The sequence below is a fragment of the Myotis daubentonii genome, chromosome 3 (genome assembly GCF_963259705.1).
Source record: "Myotis daubentonii chromosome 3, mMyoDau2.1, whole genome shotgun sequence".
Classification (NCBI taxonomy): domain Eukaryota; kingdom Metazoa; phylum Chordata; class Mammalia; order Chiroptera; family Vespertilionidae; genus Myotis; species Myotis daubentonii.
Genome location: NC_081842.1, coordinates 5,952,727 through 5,975,118, shown reverse-complemented (window position 1 = coordinate 5,975,118; position 22,392 = coordinate 5,952,727). Strand labels below are relative to the sequence as shown.

Genomic DNA, 22,392 nt, shown 5'->3' with positions numbered 1-22,392 from the left:
TCAGAATTGAAGGTCAGATAAAGAGCTTCACAGATAAGGAAAAGCTAAAGGAGTTCATCACCACCAAACCAGGATTATATGAAATGCTGAAAGGTATCCTTTAAGAAGAGGAAGAGGAAGAAAAAGGTAAAGATACAAATTATGAACAACAAATATGCATCTATCAACAAGTGAATCTAAGAATCAAGTGAATAAATAATCTGATGAACAGAATGAACTGTTGATTATAATAGAATCAGGGTCATAGAAAGGGAATGGACTGACTATTCTTGGAGGGGAAAGGGGTGTGGGAGATGTGGGAAGAGACTGGACAAAAATCGTGCACCTATGGATGAGGACAGTGGGTGGGGAGTGAGGGCGGAGGGTGGGGCGGGAACTGGGAGGAGGGGAGTTATGGGGGGGAAAAAAAGGAACAAATGTAATAATCTGAACAATAAAGATTTAATTAAAAAAAAAAAACCCCAGTTTATTCACTAGGCTGCATTTCTCTGATTTTGAACTCTAGATTGAGGGCACTCTAAACCTTTCATCCAGGAAGACTTGAATGGTCTCAACCTGAAGTGAGTATTGTGAACCACATGGGGTATTAATGTACACAGTGTGAATTGCATGAGGTCTAACTCTTTATGTAAAGGAAGCTGAGTTTGACTAATCTCTAATGTTCAGTTTTGCACACATCTCTCACCTCATGGCTCTTGCTCATGCTGGGTTTTGGTGGTAGATTTTGTTATCTCTTGAATCTTGTATTTTTAAAATGTTCTTTGTTATTAAAAACAAAAAATGACCCAGTGGCTCACCTGTGATGGATGCAACCCAAAGCAGAAGGTCCTGGCGGTGCTCATTGTGTCCAGGCCTCCTTGGTCTTGTCACCTGTGTCACGTGTATCAGAATCCCACTGAGCCCTCACCAGTGCTGCTGAGGGTGTCCGTCCTGTGACGTTGCTGTTTGGTCCTTCAGGGCAGTTTCTCTTCAGCTGCATCTCATGGAGCTTGGGGGGAGCCCAGGGAGGAGATGTCCTGCCATTGACATTGTGCCCACCCTCACACGTGCCTAGAGAAAAACTCCATGGTGGGTGCAAATATTGGAGAGAGGGATGAATCTCAGGATAAGCCAACAAAATTAAGTGTTTCTCCAGAGGAAAGAAAAAGTAGAAGACTTCGTAGTTGTACTTTCAAATCACTTGCAGGGACATTATTTCGTTTAATTAGACTGATGAGTGTTTTCACTGATCTGTAATTTGTATTAAGAATGGTGGCATTCTTATCTCAAAGACAAGGTTAGCACATTGTCTAAAATTCCCTCAAGATTTCTGTATTTTGTTTTTGTGAACCCATAAGCTACTTTGTATAGAATTGGCTCCTTATGTGAAGCTCATCTGAATGATTGAATACACCTCTATGCTCATTCTGTGCCCACACACAGGCCTGCCCGGGGAAGTGTGAGAACACGGGTTGTGTGGCGGAGGCTGCAGAGGTGGCCATTGCTCCACGGAGGGTGTTCAGAGCACAGTGATTTCATGCAGCTGAACTCATCTCATGTGAAATGCGATATATCGTGAAATCTTTTTTCATAATAAAGCTATTCTCTTAGGGAAAACTCTCTACCTCTTCCCTTGCCGAGAACTATAGGCAGAGTTTGCTCACTCTTGTTTCAACCATGTGCTACATGGGATGGGCAGGTTATGTGCTCCTTCGAGATGCTATTGTAGGGTAAATTGTGTCCACCCGAAATGCTATCTATGTTCAAGGTCTCACACAGCCCCCAAGTAGCTCAGAATGAGACCCTATTGGGAAATAGATCCTTACAGATGTGATTAGGTAAGGTCATACTGTAGAAGGGTGAAGCCTTCATCCAATATGACTAGTATCCTTATAACAAGAAGGAAATTTGGACACAGCCACAGAGGGAACAAGGGGAGGTGAAGACAGATGTAGAAATTGGAGTTATGTGGCCATAAACCATGGGCTTGGAAGAAATAAGGGAGGAACCATTTCTAGAGGTTTGGGAGGGATTGTAACTCAGCCAGCAATTTGATTTCATATTTCTGGCTTCCAGAAATATGAGAGAAGAAATTTCTGGGGTTTAAGTCCCCCATTTTATGGTACTTTGTTATGGCAGCCCAAAGACACTAATGTAGACCCCACATTGAAAGATGAAGCCAAAGAAACAACAAAAAGCAAGTGGCACAGGCAGTCCACTCATCCAAGACCTTCCCTCTGCTGCCATGAACTACTCACTCACCTCTTGTTGTACCTGTCAGTTTGAAAATGGAGATCGGCATCTCTTGATTGGCATCTCTTGATTTTGTATAGTCCTTTGTGGTATTTGTTATACACAGTGGACATCTTTAGAATGGGCCAGAAAAAAAGTGGTGCCTATTAGTTAGATGTCTTTTTTATGACATTAGCTTTTTCCTTAATACCATCATTTATGCTATTTTTTTCCATGAAATACTGGTTATTTAAAAGGATATTCTCTAATTAAAATTTAATACCAAGCAATGAAAGAAATATGGCTTCAGCGCTAGACATTTATAAGGGCTTCATTATATCCTTGCTCAGATGACAAGTTGAAGTTTGCTCAGCATGACATGAGAATAATTTATCAGAAGATATCAAAATGAGTAAAATGTATTGGAGGAAACCCTTTTGTACTCTCTCTCTCAAGAAGAGAGAAATTTATCTTAGAACACAAGGAATTTTTATTCATCCTTTATAAAAGGATATCCTACTTTTATTAAATACGTGTTGAACTAGATTGAAGGAAAGAGCACATTTACCATGTTGTATTCCATGGATTTCTAAATGGTTCCACTCTATCACTGTGAGAATTGCTTGTATAAGCCAATAAAAAAAAAATGAACATGTTCTATGTGGGTTTATAAACAACTGCTAGGTGGGAAAATGTAGGAAGAAAATGGTAAGACATTTTTTTAAAAAAAGCAAGATTCACTTACCCTACAGCTGTGAATTCCTTCAGTCATGCCCCAGTATGTAACTTGCACTGGAATGCAGTCTAATAGATTTTGGGAAGATTAGAAACATTTCTCAAAATATGAAGCTGACAATGCTTATAATGTTATCAAATGTTTTCAAAGAACACAACCTGACTAATTAGTGGAGAATTGGGGGTGGTGAGGGAGGATTAAATGGTCTTTATTAGTTTTGCTATAAAGGTTCAATAAAGTAATGATCATAAAAATCCTTCTGAAACTAAAAAACACATGATCTGGTTTAGACATAGTGGAAAGGAATTGTGAATCAGTGTCCTAAGCGTACTAAAGCGATTGCTGTCCTTCAGGTACAGATATAACCCACCATGCTGAATAGCCAGGATTTCAGAATGCCCCGCCTCCCATGACATCCCTCCCACCTTAAAGACTATTGTGCAGTGTTCTAGGTACATCTTATTTTTTATACCTGTCATACTAGTCATTATTATGATGATCATTTTATGCAGCCCTCGTGTGTTTAGAGCAGTGGTTCTCAACCTTCTGGCCCTTTAAATACAGTTCCTCATGTTGTGACCCAACCATAAATTATTTTCGTTGCTACATCATAACTGTAATGTTGCTACTGTTATGAATCGTCATGTAAATATCTGATATGCAGGATGGTCTTAGGCGACCCTTGTGAAAGGGTCCTTTGACTGCAAAAGGGGTCGCGACCCACAGGTTGAGAACCCCTGGCTTAGAGTTACCCATTCATACCCATTTCTTGGTTCATCATTCCTTTTTGCATCCCATTCCATCCTCGGGTACCCTCACCTTTCCTGAAGCCCATCCTTTAGTTCCAGGGCCGAATCTATACTCCCAAACTTATTTCTTATCATTCTGGGGAAATTTCAAATTGTTTTCTCCAGATATTGCTTATCTGCCTTTATTTTTTGTACTTTCTCTTTCTGGAATTGTTATTATCCATATAGATCTTCAGTCCTCCTCCAAGGCCCTTCATCTTTCTTTCATATTTGTGTTTCTTTTTCTCTTTAGGCAATATTTTTGGTAAATTATTTAGATTTATTTCAGTACTAGTACACTAATTTCCCCAACTATCTCTAAACTAAATATTTGTATCAAGAATTATAATTTTCATTTCTGAGTATTCCATTTCATTGTTTATCTGATGTATCTGTCCTTTTTGATATATTTTCCCTTTTCTTATTCTTGATCCAATTTTATATTTCTGCAACCATTTCAAAACAATTATTAAGGAATCTGTGTACAGTGATTCCATTTCTGAGGTCTCAGTTGTTTCTTCTGACTCTTATGGTAAATTGATCTCTAACGTGCCCAGTGGTTTGGGGTAATGAGCTCAGGATTGGAGGGAAGAGTTGGGCCTTGTCTGTAAACATCCCCCGTGGCTCAGTCCTCCAGGAAGACTCGCCTTTGCTTCTGTCAGATGTTCTCAGTAACTGGGTCACCGCTTGTTAATTTCTTGTCCTGAGGCTTCTTTGACCCTGGAGATAGTGTGTAAACCCAAACCCCAAACCTGAGCAAGGCTAGTGCTGTGGTTAGACATGGTTCCTACCTGAAACCCTGGCAGGGACAGCAAGGCTATTTGCTAAAAAGGTGTTGGTTTTTTTCAGTCCACTTAGCGAGGTTGCAGCTTTCTGCAGGAGTTTCCCCAACGTGCAGAGGATGTCTCTGCTCTGTCCCTATTGCTTCTTTGAAGAGCAAATGTCCCACAGCATCTATTGCATCAATGAGAGCCTGCCCTAGAGAGTCCCATTCCCTCTTCACCTATAGGTCCCCAAGGACTTCCCTTACCTGAGAACTCTCTTGTTCATGTACACAGATGTTTATTCTGTTTATCCAGCATTCTACATTTCTTATGCCAAGAAGTATTTCATAATAATTGTTTTTTTATAAACTCAGAAATCTGAGTCGCTCCAAATCACATTTGACTTATTGGCCATATTAAAGTATTTGGGGGGAAAATGGGAAACTAAGATTCCAAATAACATACCATATTTTCATGACAGAAATGACCAAAAGTCAATCCAAGGAGGAGTTTTATCTCAAAATTCTCAAAGGTTCATTAGATGATTATAGAAGAAATATGCAATTAAAACTAATAAGAATATAGATAACTGAAAATAATAATTGCTCAAACTTTAAATTGAATAGGACTTTGACAGGGTGCCATTGAAAAATAGAATTTTGCTGGTCACTAGTTTCCAGTAGAGCCCCAGAAGGAGTAAGCATAGGCATTGGTTATAGATGCATAAAACAAAAATCGCCTGTCGTTCATGCTTGGGAGTCCAAAGTAAATCGCCCTCAGAGGAGAGCCACACCCAGGCTTCTCCTCCGCTGCAAAGCCCTGCTTCTCCACCCAGTCAGCACCCCTCCCCGCAAACCTAGGCATGACCTCTGACCTTTGCCTCACTCCAGCATCCAGGCCGATTCTGTGACAGTCACGTCTAATTTTCAGAGGTATCTTGTATCAGTTCCTTGAACACGCCTCCATGTTTCCCCCTCCGGACATTGCACGTGCTTCTCTTCTTTGTTCTCAGCCCTACCCTTTCGTTCCTTTGTACCACATTTGCATGCACCCTCCACGGAAACCCTTAACTCTCATGCCCCGTCTCAACACTCCTCTTTATCAAGTTCAGCCTCCACGTCTTAATTCTCTGAGAGCATTCATCATGGGGAGTGATTGTTCTCTTTGTCTTTCTCCCAGACTAAAATGTTTGCTCCTAGAGGTCAGGGGCCAACCATCTTGTTCATCCTGTAAATGAATAAATACAATTCAAGTTTTATAAACTTCTGTGGCTCTTTTTAATAAATCCTTAAAATAACCTATTGGAAAATCAGCTTCTGTTTTTCCTAAGGATTTCTTCTTTTCAGCCACGAAACCTAACTAGAGGAGAGATTAATGACAGACTCGCGTTTCTGCTCGAGAGCGAAGATCTGACATTAGCAGCCAAAGCAGGGTAATTAGGTAGACGGTCGGAATGCGGTGCGCGGGCTGAAATCAGCAGCGTGTAATTGAGCCTCATTTAACTGCAGGAGAATTCACCGAGAGAATTTTATTTACAAGAGAAAAATGTCTCCGTGAGATCCCTTCGAGAGAAGCTAAGCATATAGATGCCAATTACTCCGTACTGATCCGAGCCAGCCCGGATCACTGGCTTATTCCTCATGCTCGGGGTGGGGCAGGGGTCACGCCACCCTCTCTGGCCAACTGACTTCTTCCAGGCAGCCACCGTCCGGGCTGGGCCTTCGTGGATCTTGGACACCTTGACGATACTTGAAAAATATAACAGGTCCCACCAAAATGATGCCTTATCCTACTGAGCCAATTTGGGGGGACATTTAAAATACCTATGTCAGTAAGATCCAAACAGGTACTAATGCAGCACTCTGCAAGGGGGAGAGAGAGCGGTGAGGCAGGCCAATAGGGACCTCTTTGTCCCCACAGGGGCAGCTGTCACTGGGGAAGGCAGGGCCAACGCACACAAGCCAACTGGATTGAATGGGATTAGGTGGGAAGTTGCATGTTACCGGGGCAGCCAGGAAGATCATGGTGCAGCAGGCTTTGGGGTCAGGTGCTGGAGGGAAGGATTACAAAGCCGGGTAAATATTGGAAGCCCTCCCCTCCGCTTTTAAGCACTCGCAGATGTGATCCGATTGAAAAGCAAGCACCACAAAAGGCCGTTTTGACACATTTACTCCCAACATAAATATTTTCCTAGATTTCCCACCTGCCCCCTGCCGTGCTGCTCAAATGAGTTTGGTCTGTGCCTGCGGCGCCCATATGCTCACCACCCACGGACACCTTCTTCAAAATACATTTCCATTGCACGAGCAGCACGCTGGTACAGCCTCTTTGTGAGATACTCAGATCCATGAGCCTATGAAGTAAACGTGACTGTCCCTTCCCTTCCCCTGATCTCCTCAGAGGCAACTACAGCTCACATTTTGGTGGGTATCTGCTGACATCTCTCTGTTCATGTACAACACACATTTCTAACCACATACACATGTCCATTGCCATGTATACAGAGCACTACATATTATTCTGCAGTTACTCTATGTTATGTCTCAGAGATCTTTCCACAGAGTATGGATGCATTTACCTTTCTGTCTTCAAAATGGCTGCATAGGATGGAAGTACCCTAATTTATTTATTCATATATTCACCCCTCAATTGGTGTTTAGGTGTCTTTACAATTTTTTAAAACAATGCTGCAGTTTTTATTTTTTTAAACAGTGCATTTCCTGTGCATACATTGATGTGTGTATGTGCATGAGTGTTTCCATAGGATCGAACATGCTAGCAGATTGCCCAGCAAAGAACAAATGGCTTCATGAGTACCTGTAGGTGCTTATGTCCCCACACCTTTGCCAAGGCTATCTATTATCAAATACATATTTTACTTATTTTCTAATCTCCTGGATGAAGCTAGCATCTTGTTTAATCTGTGTTGACTTGGCCAAGTTTAAATAAATTCTGTTCAGAAATCAAATAACATGTCATTCATTTCATTTGTGGAAAATTGACACCTTTGCAATATTGAGTCCTCTAATGCTGGAATTTGGTGTGCCTCTCCATCCGTCCCTGCCTTCTATTGTGTCCTTTGACAAATATATATATATATATATATATATATATATATATATATATATATATAGTGTTCTTTGAGTTCATTTTATGTATTATAAGCTGTTTGTAGATAGATATTTAGTATGTTTATTGATCTAGCAAGTGGGTTATTTTATCATCATTATTTACTGCAGATTACCGCTTTCCTGGAGTGCAGGCACTTGCACAGACATTCCTATTTAATATCACAACACATTTTAGTTCAACTTGTCCCCTTCAAAGACTGGGTCCTATGGAAGCACTCATGTGCACCCATCACTGTATGTGCAGGAAGGTGATATTGGCCGTTGTGCAGAAGAGGAAACTGAGGCTCTGTAGGTTGCGTTTCTGTTCTAGGTTATGGTGATAAGAAGACGCAGAAATGAGATGTTTGCACCATTTTTTCTGGAAGGTCTCTCTTCCTCCACTTTCCTAATTTCACACCCTCCTGGCGTCTGTCCCCTCTGTCTTGCTGTGTCTTTTGCTGGCCCTCTTCCTTCTCTCTCCCCCCTGGGGGCTCCTGGGCATCAGTTCCCATAACGGTCCCCCAAACTCTGCCTCCAGCTTGACTTTCCTCACCTCCTCTGGGTGACCAGCCTGCTCAGGAATGACTGTCTTTCCTAGAACAGGCACCCTGGCCCGAGGTATCTGCTCTGAGAGCTGTCGGCCCTGTGGGGCCATCAAACTCTTCACTCCAACCAAGTCTGTTGATTCCTCAGCTTAAACATTTCTGTGTGCAATGCTCCTGTTCCACACCACGGTTCCCCCACGTGGCCCGGCCTTGCTGTCTCACACTCCAGCCCTGACCCAGAACCAGGAGCTCCGTGGGTGAGGGTGTGAGCTCACAGCCAGAACGCCAGGGTATCGTGCTGTGCTGGTTGGGCTCCTGCTAGTTGTGTGAACACAGGCTAGTCACTCGCCCTCTGCTCCTCACTCTTCTTGTCTGTGAAAATGGGAGTGATTACAGCGCCTGGCTCAGGGGGACGTCGCGGGAACTAAGTGGGTCGGAGCACAGGATGTTGAGAGCAGTGGTGGCTCCCAGTAGACATGCAATACCTGTTGGCACCGATTAGGGTTAGTGTTGATGCCCACATGTCTCCGTGTCCAAATTTCTGCTTTTTACAAGGAAAACCATCCCATTGGATTGGGGCCCGCCCTCCTCCAGCAGGACCTCATCTGAACAAATTTCATCTGCAATGACCCTGTTTCTGAACAAGGCCACGTTCTGAGGTGCGAAGGGTTGTTATTCAACTTAGCAATTTGGGAGGGGACCAAATTCAACCCAGAACGCCAGGTTACACCTCTTATCTTAAGGACCTACTGCCTTCCCTCTCTTAGATACCTATTTCGACATAATTTCCTTTAAGCAGTCATTTGTATCAGGCCGCTCAGTTGCTCAAGAAATAGTTGGAGCCCCTTCATCTAATCGTGGCTCGACACCCACCCAGCCCATCACAGAGCAGACACACCTCAGAACCCAACTGTGAGCTCAGTTCTGTTCCAGTTAACATTGGAATTAAGAGAACTCAATAACTTTAAAGTTATCATGGGTTATATATTTAGTTCCTATTTTCGCTTCTGTTTTAATTCATGCTAATTTGATTTTCAAATGAAAAAATGTAAGATATCCATTCAGAAACGAGTCTCAGGCCCGGTGTTGTATGCTTGGAACTTAGATCTGAATCTCGTGCTCCGTGATGGTAGAGGCTGTTCTGACACCTGCTTAGAAGGCGCAGCTGCGTCACACAGTATGGCTGTCAATTGGAGGTGACAGGCACAGCTGATCAAAGTTTCATGGTGTCGCGCTACCATTTGGCGTCTTATTAGAAGAACCATTTGTTCTTTTAATTACTAGTAGCTTGATTCAGATTGCAAAAGCAGAAAAAAAAACCCACAAAACCCTGAGATATATTTCTGACTAAGTGAAAAATCAAATATGCTTTTAAAATCTTCCTGAAAACATTACTGTCCCTATTGAAGATCAAACAGCCTGGCTGTGTAGGAAAAAGACAGGGAGGGAGTATAATGGAAGAATAATTAACACCAAAATCTTTAAATATGCTCATTTTTTATGCAAGAATATATTATAGTCACTCCAAGAGGGGAAAATACTCTTTTTATGTATTATACATGAGGAAGATTCATGCTGAAACCTAAAAAGAGGTATTTGAGCTTGCTTCTTTTTACCCAGACTTAAGACGAGACTTCTTGTATAGGAGCAATGATAGATGTTTCATCCACTCATCTCTTTAGCAAGTATTTTCGGATAGCCCAGCCACGCACTTTTCTGTGGAATGGAGAAAAAAAGTTGAGCAAGACACATCAAGTTCCTGATATTCTAGTTGGAGGAGAGAAAGGTGAAACCAGTCTCCCACACACACAAGATAGATAACTTCACACTGATGTATAAAATCCAGTGCTCTGAGCGTGCGTGGCCATGAGTGCAGTCAATGTGGGCTGAAAGGAAAGTTGACTTAGAAATGAGGCCAGAATGGGGGGAAGGAGCCAGCCAGGTTGAGATGTGAGTCAGGGCCCTCTGGTGAAGTGATTAAGGGGACAGTGTGGCCAGGGCACGGTGGAAGAAGGAGAGTAGAGACCTCTTGGAGATGTAGTTGGCCGTGGATGACTTGTAGCCTCCCTCTGTTGACACCAAATGATCGGAATGATTCATCGTGTTAAATGACCATGATGTTGAGTGGAGAATGGGCTGAGAGGAGCAGGAGAGGAAACGGTGTGGGCGTTCCGTGTTCTCCCACCACTCAGTGCCACAACAGCCGGAGGACTGCGGCTATCCTAGCAGACTTCCCCACAGCCCCAGCATTCCTACAACATTCCTACCTGTGTAAATATCCTATTTTCATTGGTAGTTTTATGTCTCTAGACTGGCTGAACTGGTCCCGAGCTGGGGGTTTATTTTAGTGGCTGTAACGTACAAGCTCATGTCAGCTAATGTTGGAGACCCACTTCAGCACTTCCTCATAACCCCTTTACTCTTAGTTAACACAAAGTTCTAACAGCGTTGGCAGGTCTGGTGTCTACCTCTCAGTGGCAAAATATCCTCGGGTGAGGATTAACAAAACAAGAAAATGTGACGTATTACAGGAGCAAAGTGAGTGATTGTTAAATGTGCCGAGAGAATAGAGCCCTCTGGGGGCCAGCGGGGGGCTAAATGCGTGCCGGCCCCTCAGTATCCCCGGCCCCCGCAGCTCTCCCGAGATACTGGACACAGTGCTTCCACCTACACCTGCCAGTGCTGACGGCTTGTCAATTCTAATGACAATCCTCCATATCAGAAAGGAGACGTAAATTGCATGCCTAATATTTGCATCCCTCTTTTCTGTCTGTCACTCTGTACTTTAAAGGAACTGGTTGTTAAAGCATTATATAAGTATGCAAAATATATTGAGAGAGAAAAAAATGTTTCAATTATACACAACATATGCTGGTAAGAAATGCTTGATGTGTGATGACATATGACAAGTGGTAAAAGGTATTTTTAGTTACTTCCGTTCAGGAGAGGATAAAGCAAAAATATCTTGAATATGCAGCATTAGCTTTTCCAGCTTGTCTGTTAGTGTATTTATAGCATATTTTAAAATAAGCAACTACATGGAATTATTTAAAAAGTGAATTTATGATTTAAAAATATTTAATACATTGTTTAATTTGCAACCTTTGAAAGGCTTATGCCAGATCAGTATTGGTCTTATGATTTTTTTCTTTTCCAATCCCTTTTGAATTGCTCTTGTCTTACACTTGAGGCCTGGTGCACAAATTTGTGCACGGGTGGGGTCGGGCTGGCCCAACCCGACTGGGGCCAATCGGGGGCAGGGATGGTCAGGGGGAGGGGTTTTGGGCGGTTGGCGGGCTGGCCCTGCCCCCTGGTGGAACTCCAGTCAAACTCCCAGTGGAGGGGACAATTTGCATACTACCCTTTTATTATATAGGATAAGAAAGGATAAGCCCTTTTTATTTTATTTTAGCAACTGATCTATGAATAAAGTGTAGTCCTTACAAGAAATAACCAAGAACTGTAGGAATTGTGTTCACAATGTAAATATTTGAGACCTAAAATCAATGAAGTCAAGATCCCTGGTAAATTCTGATTAAAATAAACCAAAGGATGTTTCAAATGAACCTAAAGAAAACGAATAATAAATGAAGTTGAATTTGGGGCATGTTAGTCTTTTCCCAAACAGACAAAAAAAAAATCATTCTCTTTGACATAAAATTGCATCAGATGCAGAAATACTCAATAGAAGAATACAACAGTGGCAGAAAGTGTTCCGAGTCACCCACCATGTAGGTGCAACAACTCACTTCGGGGTTTATTCTTTTGCCTTTGGTTTATCATCCTATATAATAAAAGCCTAATGTGGAAATTGTCCCCTCCACTGGGACCTCGACCAGGAGTTCAACCAGGGGGCAGGGCCAGCTGGCCAACTGCCTGTGGCCCCTCCCCTGGCCAGCCCCACCCTGGCTGGTGGCAGCGGCGACAGGCAACAGGGAAAGGGAGGCCCTGGCTGGCAGCCACTAGGGACCCTACCCATGCACGAATGTCATGCACTGGGCCTCTAGTCAAATTATAATTGAGCAGCAAATATTAGTTACACTATCAAAAGAAAATATCATCATCATTCTTCTTAAAGCAACACTGACATTTATCTCTTAACATTAGCCATTTCTGTACAGCTAGAGTTGTACAGGCAGGAATTGTTATCAAGCTGAAAGGGTTTGTTGGCCTGCATGCATTAATGCCCAACCAACCGTGAACAGGAGTTTGCAGCCATAAAAGTAAAGGTTAGTTTTTAAAGAAATGGCACCACACCCAGAGTCACAGGTGACCTCAAAGACCTGGCTCACAGAAGATAAGGCCATATCGGGGAAAGATCATTAATCACGTGGCTAGGGGAGTCAGATCGGTGCTAGGGTGCAGGGTGGTGGTCATTGCATCTGGTCCTGCTGTCAGCCAGGGAGTCATTCTGTCTGGTGTCACATCGATTTGGTTGGTGGGGTCAGTTCGCTTTCCCGGGTCTGGAGCTCAAACACGATCCAAGCCTGGATGTTATCTGTCTCTGTGGTCGCTGGCGCAGGCTTTGTTCCTAAGATTATCTGACACAGGCCACTGATTGTCCTGGGGGCTTAATGATCAAGGGAGTGCACATGCCAGGGGCGGGGGCAGGTGAGTCAGGGGCTCCCAGGATGGAAGAGGCCAGGTCGAATCAAAGGAAAGAAGGAGAAAAGGTCAGAGGAGAGAAGATGAGGTTCCGTGCGGTGACAAAAATCAGGGGTCACATGGAGACACTATGTCCCATGCTGATGTGAAGGAGCAATGGCTGTGTGTGGCTTTTTCTCCCTGAGGTGAAACAGTTATTGCCAATTATTTCAGTAATGATTAATAAATAGCATGAAACCTAATTTTATTAACCAGTGTTACCCCAATAGATTCAATAACATTCTTTAAAGAGAAATAGCAAAGTGCTTTACAACACAGACTATAAGAGGAACTGATTGTTGTCTTATAGCATAAGTATGGGTTATCGTTATGGGGAAATCAGATAGTCTTTCCTGGGAAGTTTGTAGATATATTTTTTAAAATATATTTTTACTGATTTCAGAGAGGAAGGGAGAGGAAGAGAGATAAAAACATCAATGATGAGAGAGAATCATTGATTGGTTGCTTCCTGCACGCCCCCTACTGGGGATCGAGCCCACAACCTGAGCATGTGCCCTAATCAGGAATCGAACCCTGACCTGCTGGTTCATTGGTTGACTCTCAACCTCTGAGCCACACCAACTGGGCTGTAGGATATTTTATTACTTTATTTTTGTATGTGAAATATTTCAAACGGAGGCAAACATTTATACTTACATGAGGTGAAAATTTACAAAAGAAAGCTAATACTCCCTCAGTCTGTCACATGTGAAGAGAAAAATGATAGTCAAAGGAAATCTGCTACATTTGTCACATACCAATTTTACGCCAACTCTTGCTACAATATAAATACATTGCCTAGACCTAAAAAAATAATTTATGGCATTAAATTTTCTAAGTATATACTTACTGTGTAACATACTAAAAACTGCTCATTGAAGCTACTGAACATTTAAAATGGTTTGGACCCTTCAATTAACATGCACACCTATGATCAGCCTTTGCATGAGGTTTCTTCAAGCAAAAACAATCCCTCTCTGACTGCGTTTGCACTTCTCTTTCAGGATCTAGATTTCTCATCACATCCACGGGAGCCTTGTATATTAAAGATGTACAGAACGAAGACGGATTGTATAACTACCGCTGCATCACGCGCCACAGGTACACGGGGGAGACGCGGCAGAGCAACAGCGCCCGGCTCTTTGTATCAGGTAAAGGCTCAGCACCCCCTATTTCTGCTCTCCCTTTGCTGGTGTCCCGAGATGGCGCCACCCACATGGTGAAATTCATGACTAAAATCAAGACTTTAGGCTTTTCCCCCAAAATATTTTATCAACCTAAGGTCTGTTTTCTTTAAAAAGTCAACACCAATACAATGCAGTACAAATAGGGATATTCCAATGGAGTCATTTCATATTTTGTGAAATTCCAAATCCCTTTGGCGCAATATGAGTTCTCCTTGGAAGACAGCACCTCCTCGCCGTACACGTTTGTGTGGCCTGTCGCTGATAACGTCAGCCGTCACCACGATGCCTCCCACCCCGCCGAGCTGAGGGAGAAGAGCAGGGTCACGTGGAACACACCTGTGGTCCACAGTGATGCTACAGTGTTGGGGAAATGAACCATGTCTAAAGGTAAAGGGACGTTCATGCCCTCCCTCCCCCTCCAGGATTATTCTCAGGTGAAGGCAATCTGAGAGCAGTGCCTCCACTCTGATAAATATGCCAGTTTTGTGCCCTCTTTGATGGGATTTGCCCTTTGAGAAAGTGTCAGTCTTTTGCATAATCTTCACATTTGGTTCCTTATTGGCCCATCTGTCAAACAAATAAGCGCGCAGTGATGCATTAGCCCTTCCTGGAGCAAGCCCGCCGTGTGAAAGCTCCGTCTCAGCATTAGAAAGTCGCATGCAAAATATCTGACCTTTGTCCTATAGAATGTAAAATTGGTCCCCACAGTGACTATAGTAATTGTGTTTGTGGTGGTGTTTTGTGAGGGAGAAGTGATGGAAAGTTGCTCAGTGTTGGGGGGGGGGGGTGGTCATTAAAACCATTGTCTCCTGGACACCCACTGATTGTCCCTGATGATGCTCTATCTGGATCTCCCTTCCCCCTGCCCCCAGATAACCAAAGCCCATCTGGTTTTTGAGGCACAGCACCAAAAGATGGCAGAATTAAGTGATTTCTCCTCTGCACTTGAATGTATTTTTCTTGTCTTTTTCATGTCAATTGTTACTTTCTCCTGTGTTATAGTTATTAGGTCTTGGTGCCTCTGTTAAGAAAATTGTTAATGCTAAAAAAGAACATAGTGAGCACAGATTACCCTTCTAAAATTCTAAGCTACGAAAGAAAAAATAAATGAATTTCATTTTAAATCAGATTTATTTTAAAATATACACATGGGGCACACATGGTCAGGGTGGGGACATATGAACAGCAATATTTTTAATGATCCCCAACTTCTACTGAAATTAAAACAGAATAAGTCCAATGATAAAAGAAAAAACACATGGATGGCATCAACAAAACCAGGTGATGGAAATGCCCAGAAACTCTTGGGTGGGTGTGGGCATACTACTGAGAGTAACAGGCCCCCCGGCGTGAGGGGCAGCAGCAGGATCACAGAAGCACTAGGTGGTGAGAAGGCCTGTTGGAATCACTATAAAGTCACAGAACTGCAAAATAACCAACACGTGCTCCTCTCCAAAAGCAGAGGACAGTCTTTTCCGTGGAAACCTGGGAAAGTGTGTCTAAGAGCAATCCCAACAGGTAGATAGACCTGCATGGACTGTGAGCTGAAAATGGGTGGGAAAGGCCGTAACTGGCAGTGGTCACACAGCTCAGTGGTGGTCTAGGTCCGCAGAGATACTGGAGCTGTTCAGAAAATACTCCTTTCGAAGAACAGATACTCACCCTGAGGGAAACTGCTGGAATTAGAAATCAAATCAGCCAGGGAGAATGCTAACATAAAGAGACTAAGCTAGGGTAGCATGGAGACCATAGGAATTCTATCTTACCTGATATATAATGTTATGCAAGAAAAAGAGTACAGCCCTAGCCGGTTTGGCTCAGTGGAAAGAGCGTTGACCTGCGGACTGAAGGGTCCCAGGTTCGATTCCGGTCAAGGGCATGTACCTTGGTTGCAGGCACATCCCCAGTAGGGGGTGTGCAGGAGGCAGCTGATCAATGTTTCTCTCTCATTGATGTTTCTAACCCTCTATCTCTCTCCCTCCCTCTCTGTAAAAAATCAATAAAATATATTTTTTTAAAAAGAAAAATAGTACATGACAAGGTGGAGTACTGCCTCAGAAAGCAAGGAGTGCAGTGATGTAGGAAGCACATGACCGAAGGTGGGAGCCTCCCAGAGCGGGCATAGCTCTGAGAAAGGGGCTACGTGTTGAGTTCTTTAGTGGAGACACCAAAGGGAAAAGCTGGGAGAGCTTTCTATCTCCCTCCCCATCAGGAAGCTTCTTCTAATTAACGAAGAACCCTCTCTCACTTTCACATGCAACAAAGGAAAAAAGATCCAACCTCCCACAAATTTATTACGAGAAGATGAAAATGAATCAAATCGTGTTTTGACAATTAGAAGTAAAAATTACATACAAATCATGTGAAAACTATAACTTATTATTTGAGAATAATTTAATACTTTGAAAGAGGAGTGTAAGTCAGAATAAAGAGTTCATTAAAAATGACTAAGCAACATGAATCTGTGAAACAAAAAAATGGCATAATTTAGAAAAAAATGAAAATTAAATTAGAAGGAATGCATCAGAGAATAGACATAACAGAAAGCATAATGTGGGAAATAAAGAAAAAATGAATATAGGGTACATAATGGATAATACCAAGAATTTAATACACTCGTGTGATATTAGCATTGTGGTAACATAAGGAAAATCTTTTTGTAAAGAAACATAGTTAATCAACTGAAGATTAAGTGATGACGTTTAAATGCAGTGCTATTATTTGGTTGTATTACTTCTATGTGTGACCAAGTGTCACCGCGAAAGCCTGTCGCAAGCATGCTTAAAATGTCACTTAAAATATAACAGAAATGCACCTTCCTTTTTTGTAAAATAGTGTTATTGAGATTTAATTTGCCAGTTTTAAACTTTCCCATTTTAAGAATACAGTTCAATGATTTCAGTCAAATGTATAGAGTTGTGCAATTACCACTGTCATTTAATTTTAAAACATCGCCATCATCCAAAAAGGTCTCTGCTGTCTCTTTTCAGTCAATTCCATTTCCCAGCCCCAGCCCCAGGCAAGCACTGTCTACTGTCTGTCTTTATAGGCCTGCATTTTCTGCATGTTTTAGATAAACTGAATCATGCAGTATGTGGCTATGTATCAAGCTTCTTTAACGTAATCTTTTGAGGTTCATCCATATTATACTATGTATCAGTATTAATTATTTTTTTATTGCTGAGTAGTATTCCATTTTGTGTACATACACATTTGGTTTGCTCACTAAAGGATGGACTGCTAGATTATTTTCATATTTCAGCTGTTATGAATAAGCATGCTATGAACATCTGTGTACAAGTCTTTGAGTGAACGTAGGTTTTTACTTGTCTAGGGTAGATACCTAGGAAGGGAACTTTAGGGCCTTATGGTAAATTGAATTTTAACATTTTAAGAAACTGCCAAACTGTTTTTCCAAAGTGGCTGCCCTATTTTACATTCCCATCAGCAATGTCTGAGGGCTCCGCTTTCTTTTCCGCATCCCCACTTACTTGTTTGTGTTTTTTATTGTCACCATCCTAGTGGATGTGCAGTAGTATCTCACTGTGGTTTTAATTTGCATTTCCCTACTGGCTAATGATACTGAGCATTTCCTATGTTTTTCTCAGTCATTTTTATATCTTCTTTGGTGATATATCTAATCAAATATACTGCCCATTTTTAAAATTATATTGTTTCATCTTATTCTAAAGTTGTAAGGGTTCTTTGTACTTTTGGGGTATGTCTTTTATCAGAAACATAATATGAAAATATGTTTTTCCAGTATGTTGCTTCTCTTTTAATGGTGTCTTTGAAAGTGTAAATTAATTTTTATGAAGTTTAATATACTCATTTTTTGTTGCTTATGCTCATTATTTGTGGTGTTGTGTCTAAAAACGTCATCAAATTCAAGGTCATGAAGATTTTTTTCTAAACTTTTCTTCTAAAAGTTTTATAGTTTTAGATCTTACATTTAGATCTATGGTCCATTTTGAGTTAATATTTGTAAGTGATGTGAGCTAAAGCTCAAAGTTCTTTTTAATATGGATATCCAGTTATCCCAATTAATCTTTGTAAAAAGTCATTTGAATTATACAGCACTATCTTGAACATATTTGAGAAATTTCTATCAATAATTAGTTTTTGACAGAATTAAAATGTTTAAAGTGCAGTCTTGGGCTATGGCTAGCATTGGAAGTAAGAACCTTTTGTTTCCTAAGATTGTAGGCTTGTTCTGCAAAAAGTTTTTATTAGCTATACCACCAAAGGAGGGTGACAATTTGCTTGTATCACCTTCTCCTACCCTAATTCTACCTCCTATTTTAAGAAAAATGACAGATTTTGTAACTACTTAATTAATAAGAAGCTAACTTGTTCTTCAAAATAACACTTTTTAAAAAAATATATGTTTTTTTATTGATTTTGTGAGAGAGAGAAGAAAGAGAGGGATAGAGAGATAGAAACATTGATGAGAGTCATCGGTTGGCTGCCTGCTGCACACCCCCTACTGGGGATCAAGCCTGTAAGCCTGAGCTTGTGCCCTGGCCAGGAATTGAACCCGTGACCTCTTGGTTCATGGGTTGGTGCTCAACCACTGAACCACACTGGCCAGTCAAAACAACACTTTTTGAAGTTGTCTGTAATTTCCTCCAGGAAGTGGAATGAAGCCCTATGGTCCAGGCTGACAAAGGCCCCATGTCTGACATTGTGGCTCTTTATGTTTGTAATCCCTCTGAAGGCCACAGTCTAACATGTGTGTGAATGTAATTATTTAATTCAGAATCCTTCAGTTAAGGAAGGATGGAACTTCAGAAGAGTCCTGGAGACTCTATCACAGATTCCTGTGGAGGTGATCTAGGTCCTCTCATCATACCCCATGAGAACATTCACACTGTTCTCCTGAGGGACTAGAGCAGTGAACAGAGCTGCAGGTTTGTCATTTCTACCTCTGTGATTACCAGGGAAAGTTCCGGAAATTTACAGCTGAATGCTTTTGTTCTGTTTTCATCCATGCTCGCTGTCTGCCCCCGGTGGCTGTCTTCAGAATCTCAGCATTTTAAAGATCTTTCCAGATGGTTCTGCCTGGGTAAGAGAGAGGATCCAGGCCTTTGCTTTGGGTTTACTGCAGGTGGACCAAGACAGCCGTAGCGAAGAAAAGGCAGTGTCAGGACGCCACATCACTTCTGTAATGTCCTTGTAGAATCCAGTGTAGCCCTCCTGCTGTTCTGAACAGGAAGAGTTAGAAGAGAGGGCAAGTCAAGGTCACTGAGTTTTATTTCTAACATCCAACCAGACGGCAATCTCTGTTTTCACACTCTTGGTGTAATCCCTGAGACCATTAGTTCCTCAAAGCGAGCTTGGACACTCAGCTTCCCCAGATCTTGAGAACATGGCATTCTTTTCCTTATTTGGCTCAAGAATGTAATGTGGGCCAAACATCATTGGGTAGAACAGCTAATCGTGCACTGTTTATAAGTTTTTAATAACAGGGAAATGTTATAATTAATAATATGGAAACTCCTTTTTTTGTTTTAACCATTCAGATTTTGCCAACCCTTGATTGTCTTCATTCCTTTATCTCACCTCAGACATCATCTTCTCAGAGAGATTGTCCACTCTTAAAGCCTCCTCACTCCCCACCCCGAACACATTCACCTTCCCTCATGCCATCATCCCATTTCGTCCCTTCTTTGCACTTACACGGGCTAAATTACCTTTATGTCTTTGTTTACTAATATGTTTCCTGCTGCCTCACACACACTGGCCCAGCTAGAACGTCAGCTCTGTGAGGGCATCCTTGCCTGTCTTTGTCACCTCGCCTGTGTCTGTAATGCCCAACGCTGGGCTGGTTCCCGACGTGGGGTTCAAACAGTATTTGTGAAATAAATAAATGCATCACCTCACCTCCAGATTGAATAGTTCTGTGTAAAACTCCTTTTGTGACATAAAGTTTACTAACGTTAAACAACTATTTATGTTACTGTCACTCTCTTGAAAGGGGAAGTAGGACATTCACTGGTTATAAGAAGACCCAGTTCTTGGCCTGTGGGGCCGCTCCTGTTGAAGCATGCTGACTCCAAAGTTCTTAGTGTTTAGTACCTTTTCTGCTTCAAACTTTTACAAATTCTGAGCAGAAGAAATGTGTATCATTGGCATGACGTATAGAATTTCAACTATGCAGGGGGTTCTGTGATGCTAATGCTCACTTCAGCTCCTCCTTCCCTATGTCTAAGAGTTTTTCTTCCTTCTGCAGACCCCGCAAACTCAGCCCCGTCCATACTGGATGGGTTTGATCACCGCAAAGCCATGTCAGGGCAGCATGTGGAGCTGCCTTGCAAAGCGCTTGGGCACCCTGAGCCAGATTACCGCTGGCTGAAAGACAACATGCCCCTGGAACTTTCTGGAAGGTTCCAGAAGACCGTGACGGGGCTACTCATTGAGAATACTCGTCCCTCAGACTCAGGCAGCTATGTGTGTGAAGTATCCAACAGATATGGAACTGCTAAGGTGATAGGCCGCCTGTACGTGAAACGTAAGTTGGACGGTAACTTGTGATGGTGAAGTTGGCTGGTGGGGCTCTTGTGACAAGCTGACCGCCGGGCTTTCTCTGTAGCATCCCATCGATCTTCACAGCGGTCCTGCTGAGACCATTATTGGCCCCACTTTGCAGATGAGGATATTGATGCTCAAATTGTCCAAGGGTTACACACACAGCTGGAGAGTTTGGAGCTTAGGACTGGATTCAGGTCTGTCTGATTCCCACTCCCCAAATTCTAAGATTTCCATCGGGCCCCAGGTTACATCTCCAAGATAACGTTGCCCAGTTGTTGAATGAAGATCGGCTAGTCTTAGTGAAAATCAATGGGACTGGGGCAGGATCGGGCTGTCACACACGCAGATCAAAGTGCTTGTCCTTGGCCTGTTTCAGATGCTTCTTTAAATTTCTAAGTGGGGCTGTAATCAGCAGAAATACCAGGCTGTAAACTATTCAAATAGTAGACTTGGACACAATATTATAGATCATTTAGTCCAAGGATGTGGATATATTTAACCTCCAGTTGATTGATGGGGACTGTGTTGAGGACCGTGTGGAGAGGGGTGCTGAAGGCAGACTGGGAGGAAAGGAGAGGGCAGTGATCACAGGGGGAAGCACTCCAATCTAGGTAAACACCTTCAGTTTTACTCCTGTGGAAACCAAGTCAAAATGAGATACCCAAGATGCCATGGAGCTGCAGGACTTCAGTCAACACAGTTGCCAATAGATAGCATTACATATGTCTAATTCGATGGACTGAACCGAACAAACGGAATCACTAGAGTCTGACACTGAAAGGGAGGCACTGTCTTGCCTTGGCTTTTCCCCAGCCCCATGCCTAGTTATGGAAGCGCCTCTTCGGTGTCTCCCTGTATGTAGACGGCTTTAGCCCAATCCCAACCCAAGACAATATATTTAAAGTAAACATCCCAGTGACTGTCTGGAACCAGCAGCCTAGGGTGAGTCCTGCAAATGTCACTCAAACTTGCTTAGGCTGGGAGTAGAAAGAAATGGAAGTTATATACTAGTAATGGCACAGTTATATTTCTGTTGCTGAAGAAACTTGTGCGTGAAATTATGAAGCATTGGACATCTAGTTAGAATTATTCCCACTGGCTCAAAGTCTCCTCTGTGTTCAGACATGTTGTATGGCTTTCTGTTTTCTGTTGAATAAAGCTTATATCTTAGGAGATTATCTGAAGCATCAATCGCCAACCTTCCGGACCTCACAGACCACCGGTTGGTGACCGCTGATCTGAAGCATCTCAAGTGAACCTGCCATATTTCCCACAGTGTTTTTTTTCCCCCAAAAAATCTACACCTGCTACATCTTCTTCTCTCCCCTGTTCAAACCCATTCCTTTCCCATTGCAAGTCATGTTGCTCCCTCCGCATCGAAGATGGGTTTCAAATACTTGAATGTTTAAGACTTACCATATTTCTAAGTTCAATGCATTGTCCTTTCCCAAAGATGTTCCCTGCCCCTCCCCACCCCCAATATTCTGTTCAACTCCGAGTATTGTATTGCTTTCTCTGGAAAGGCATTGATCACTGTGTATGTTTTAAAAATTACAAAGTCTTCATTCGGAGTGTATGTTTTCATCATTGTACACTTCAGCCACATGTGGACAAGTTCTCAAATGCCTCTTGAATGTTCCCATCCTCCCTTCTGACTTCTCCTTTGTTTTTCTCTCCTCTTAACAAAAAGCATGGCCTATAGAACTGTTTCTTTTTCTCTTGCTTCCAAATCAGAGCCCCTCTCTATTTGATCTCTTCTCTTCCTTTGCTGCTCCCTCTTACCCTCATAGCCAAGTGTAAAGGTTTAGCCTCTGCTTCCTTTTTGAGGGTCCGTGGAGCGTGTCTCCCAATCCCATAGCAGATGTTTAGCTGGCAC

General features: G+C 42.4%; 1 protein-coding gene across 1 annotated transcript in view; it reads left to right on the top strand.

Moving 5' to 3' along the window:
- Positions 1–22,392, top strand: part of DSCAM (DS cell adhesion molecule) — a 460,072-nt gene that overhangs the window by 260,141 nt on the left and 177,539 nt on the right. The window contains exons 5-6 of the mRNA XM_059685889.1: positions 13,803–13,949; positions 20,218–20,496. Of these exons, the coding sequence (XP_059541872.1) occupies positions 13,803–13,949; positions 20,218–20,496 (426 nt within the window). The remainder of the gene's footprint in view (positions 1–13,802; positions 13,950–20,217; positions 20,497–22,392) is intronic.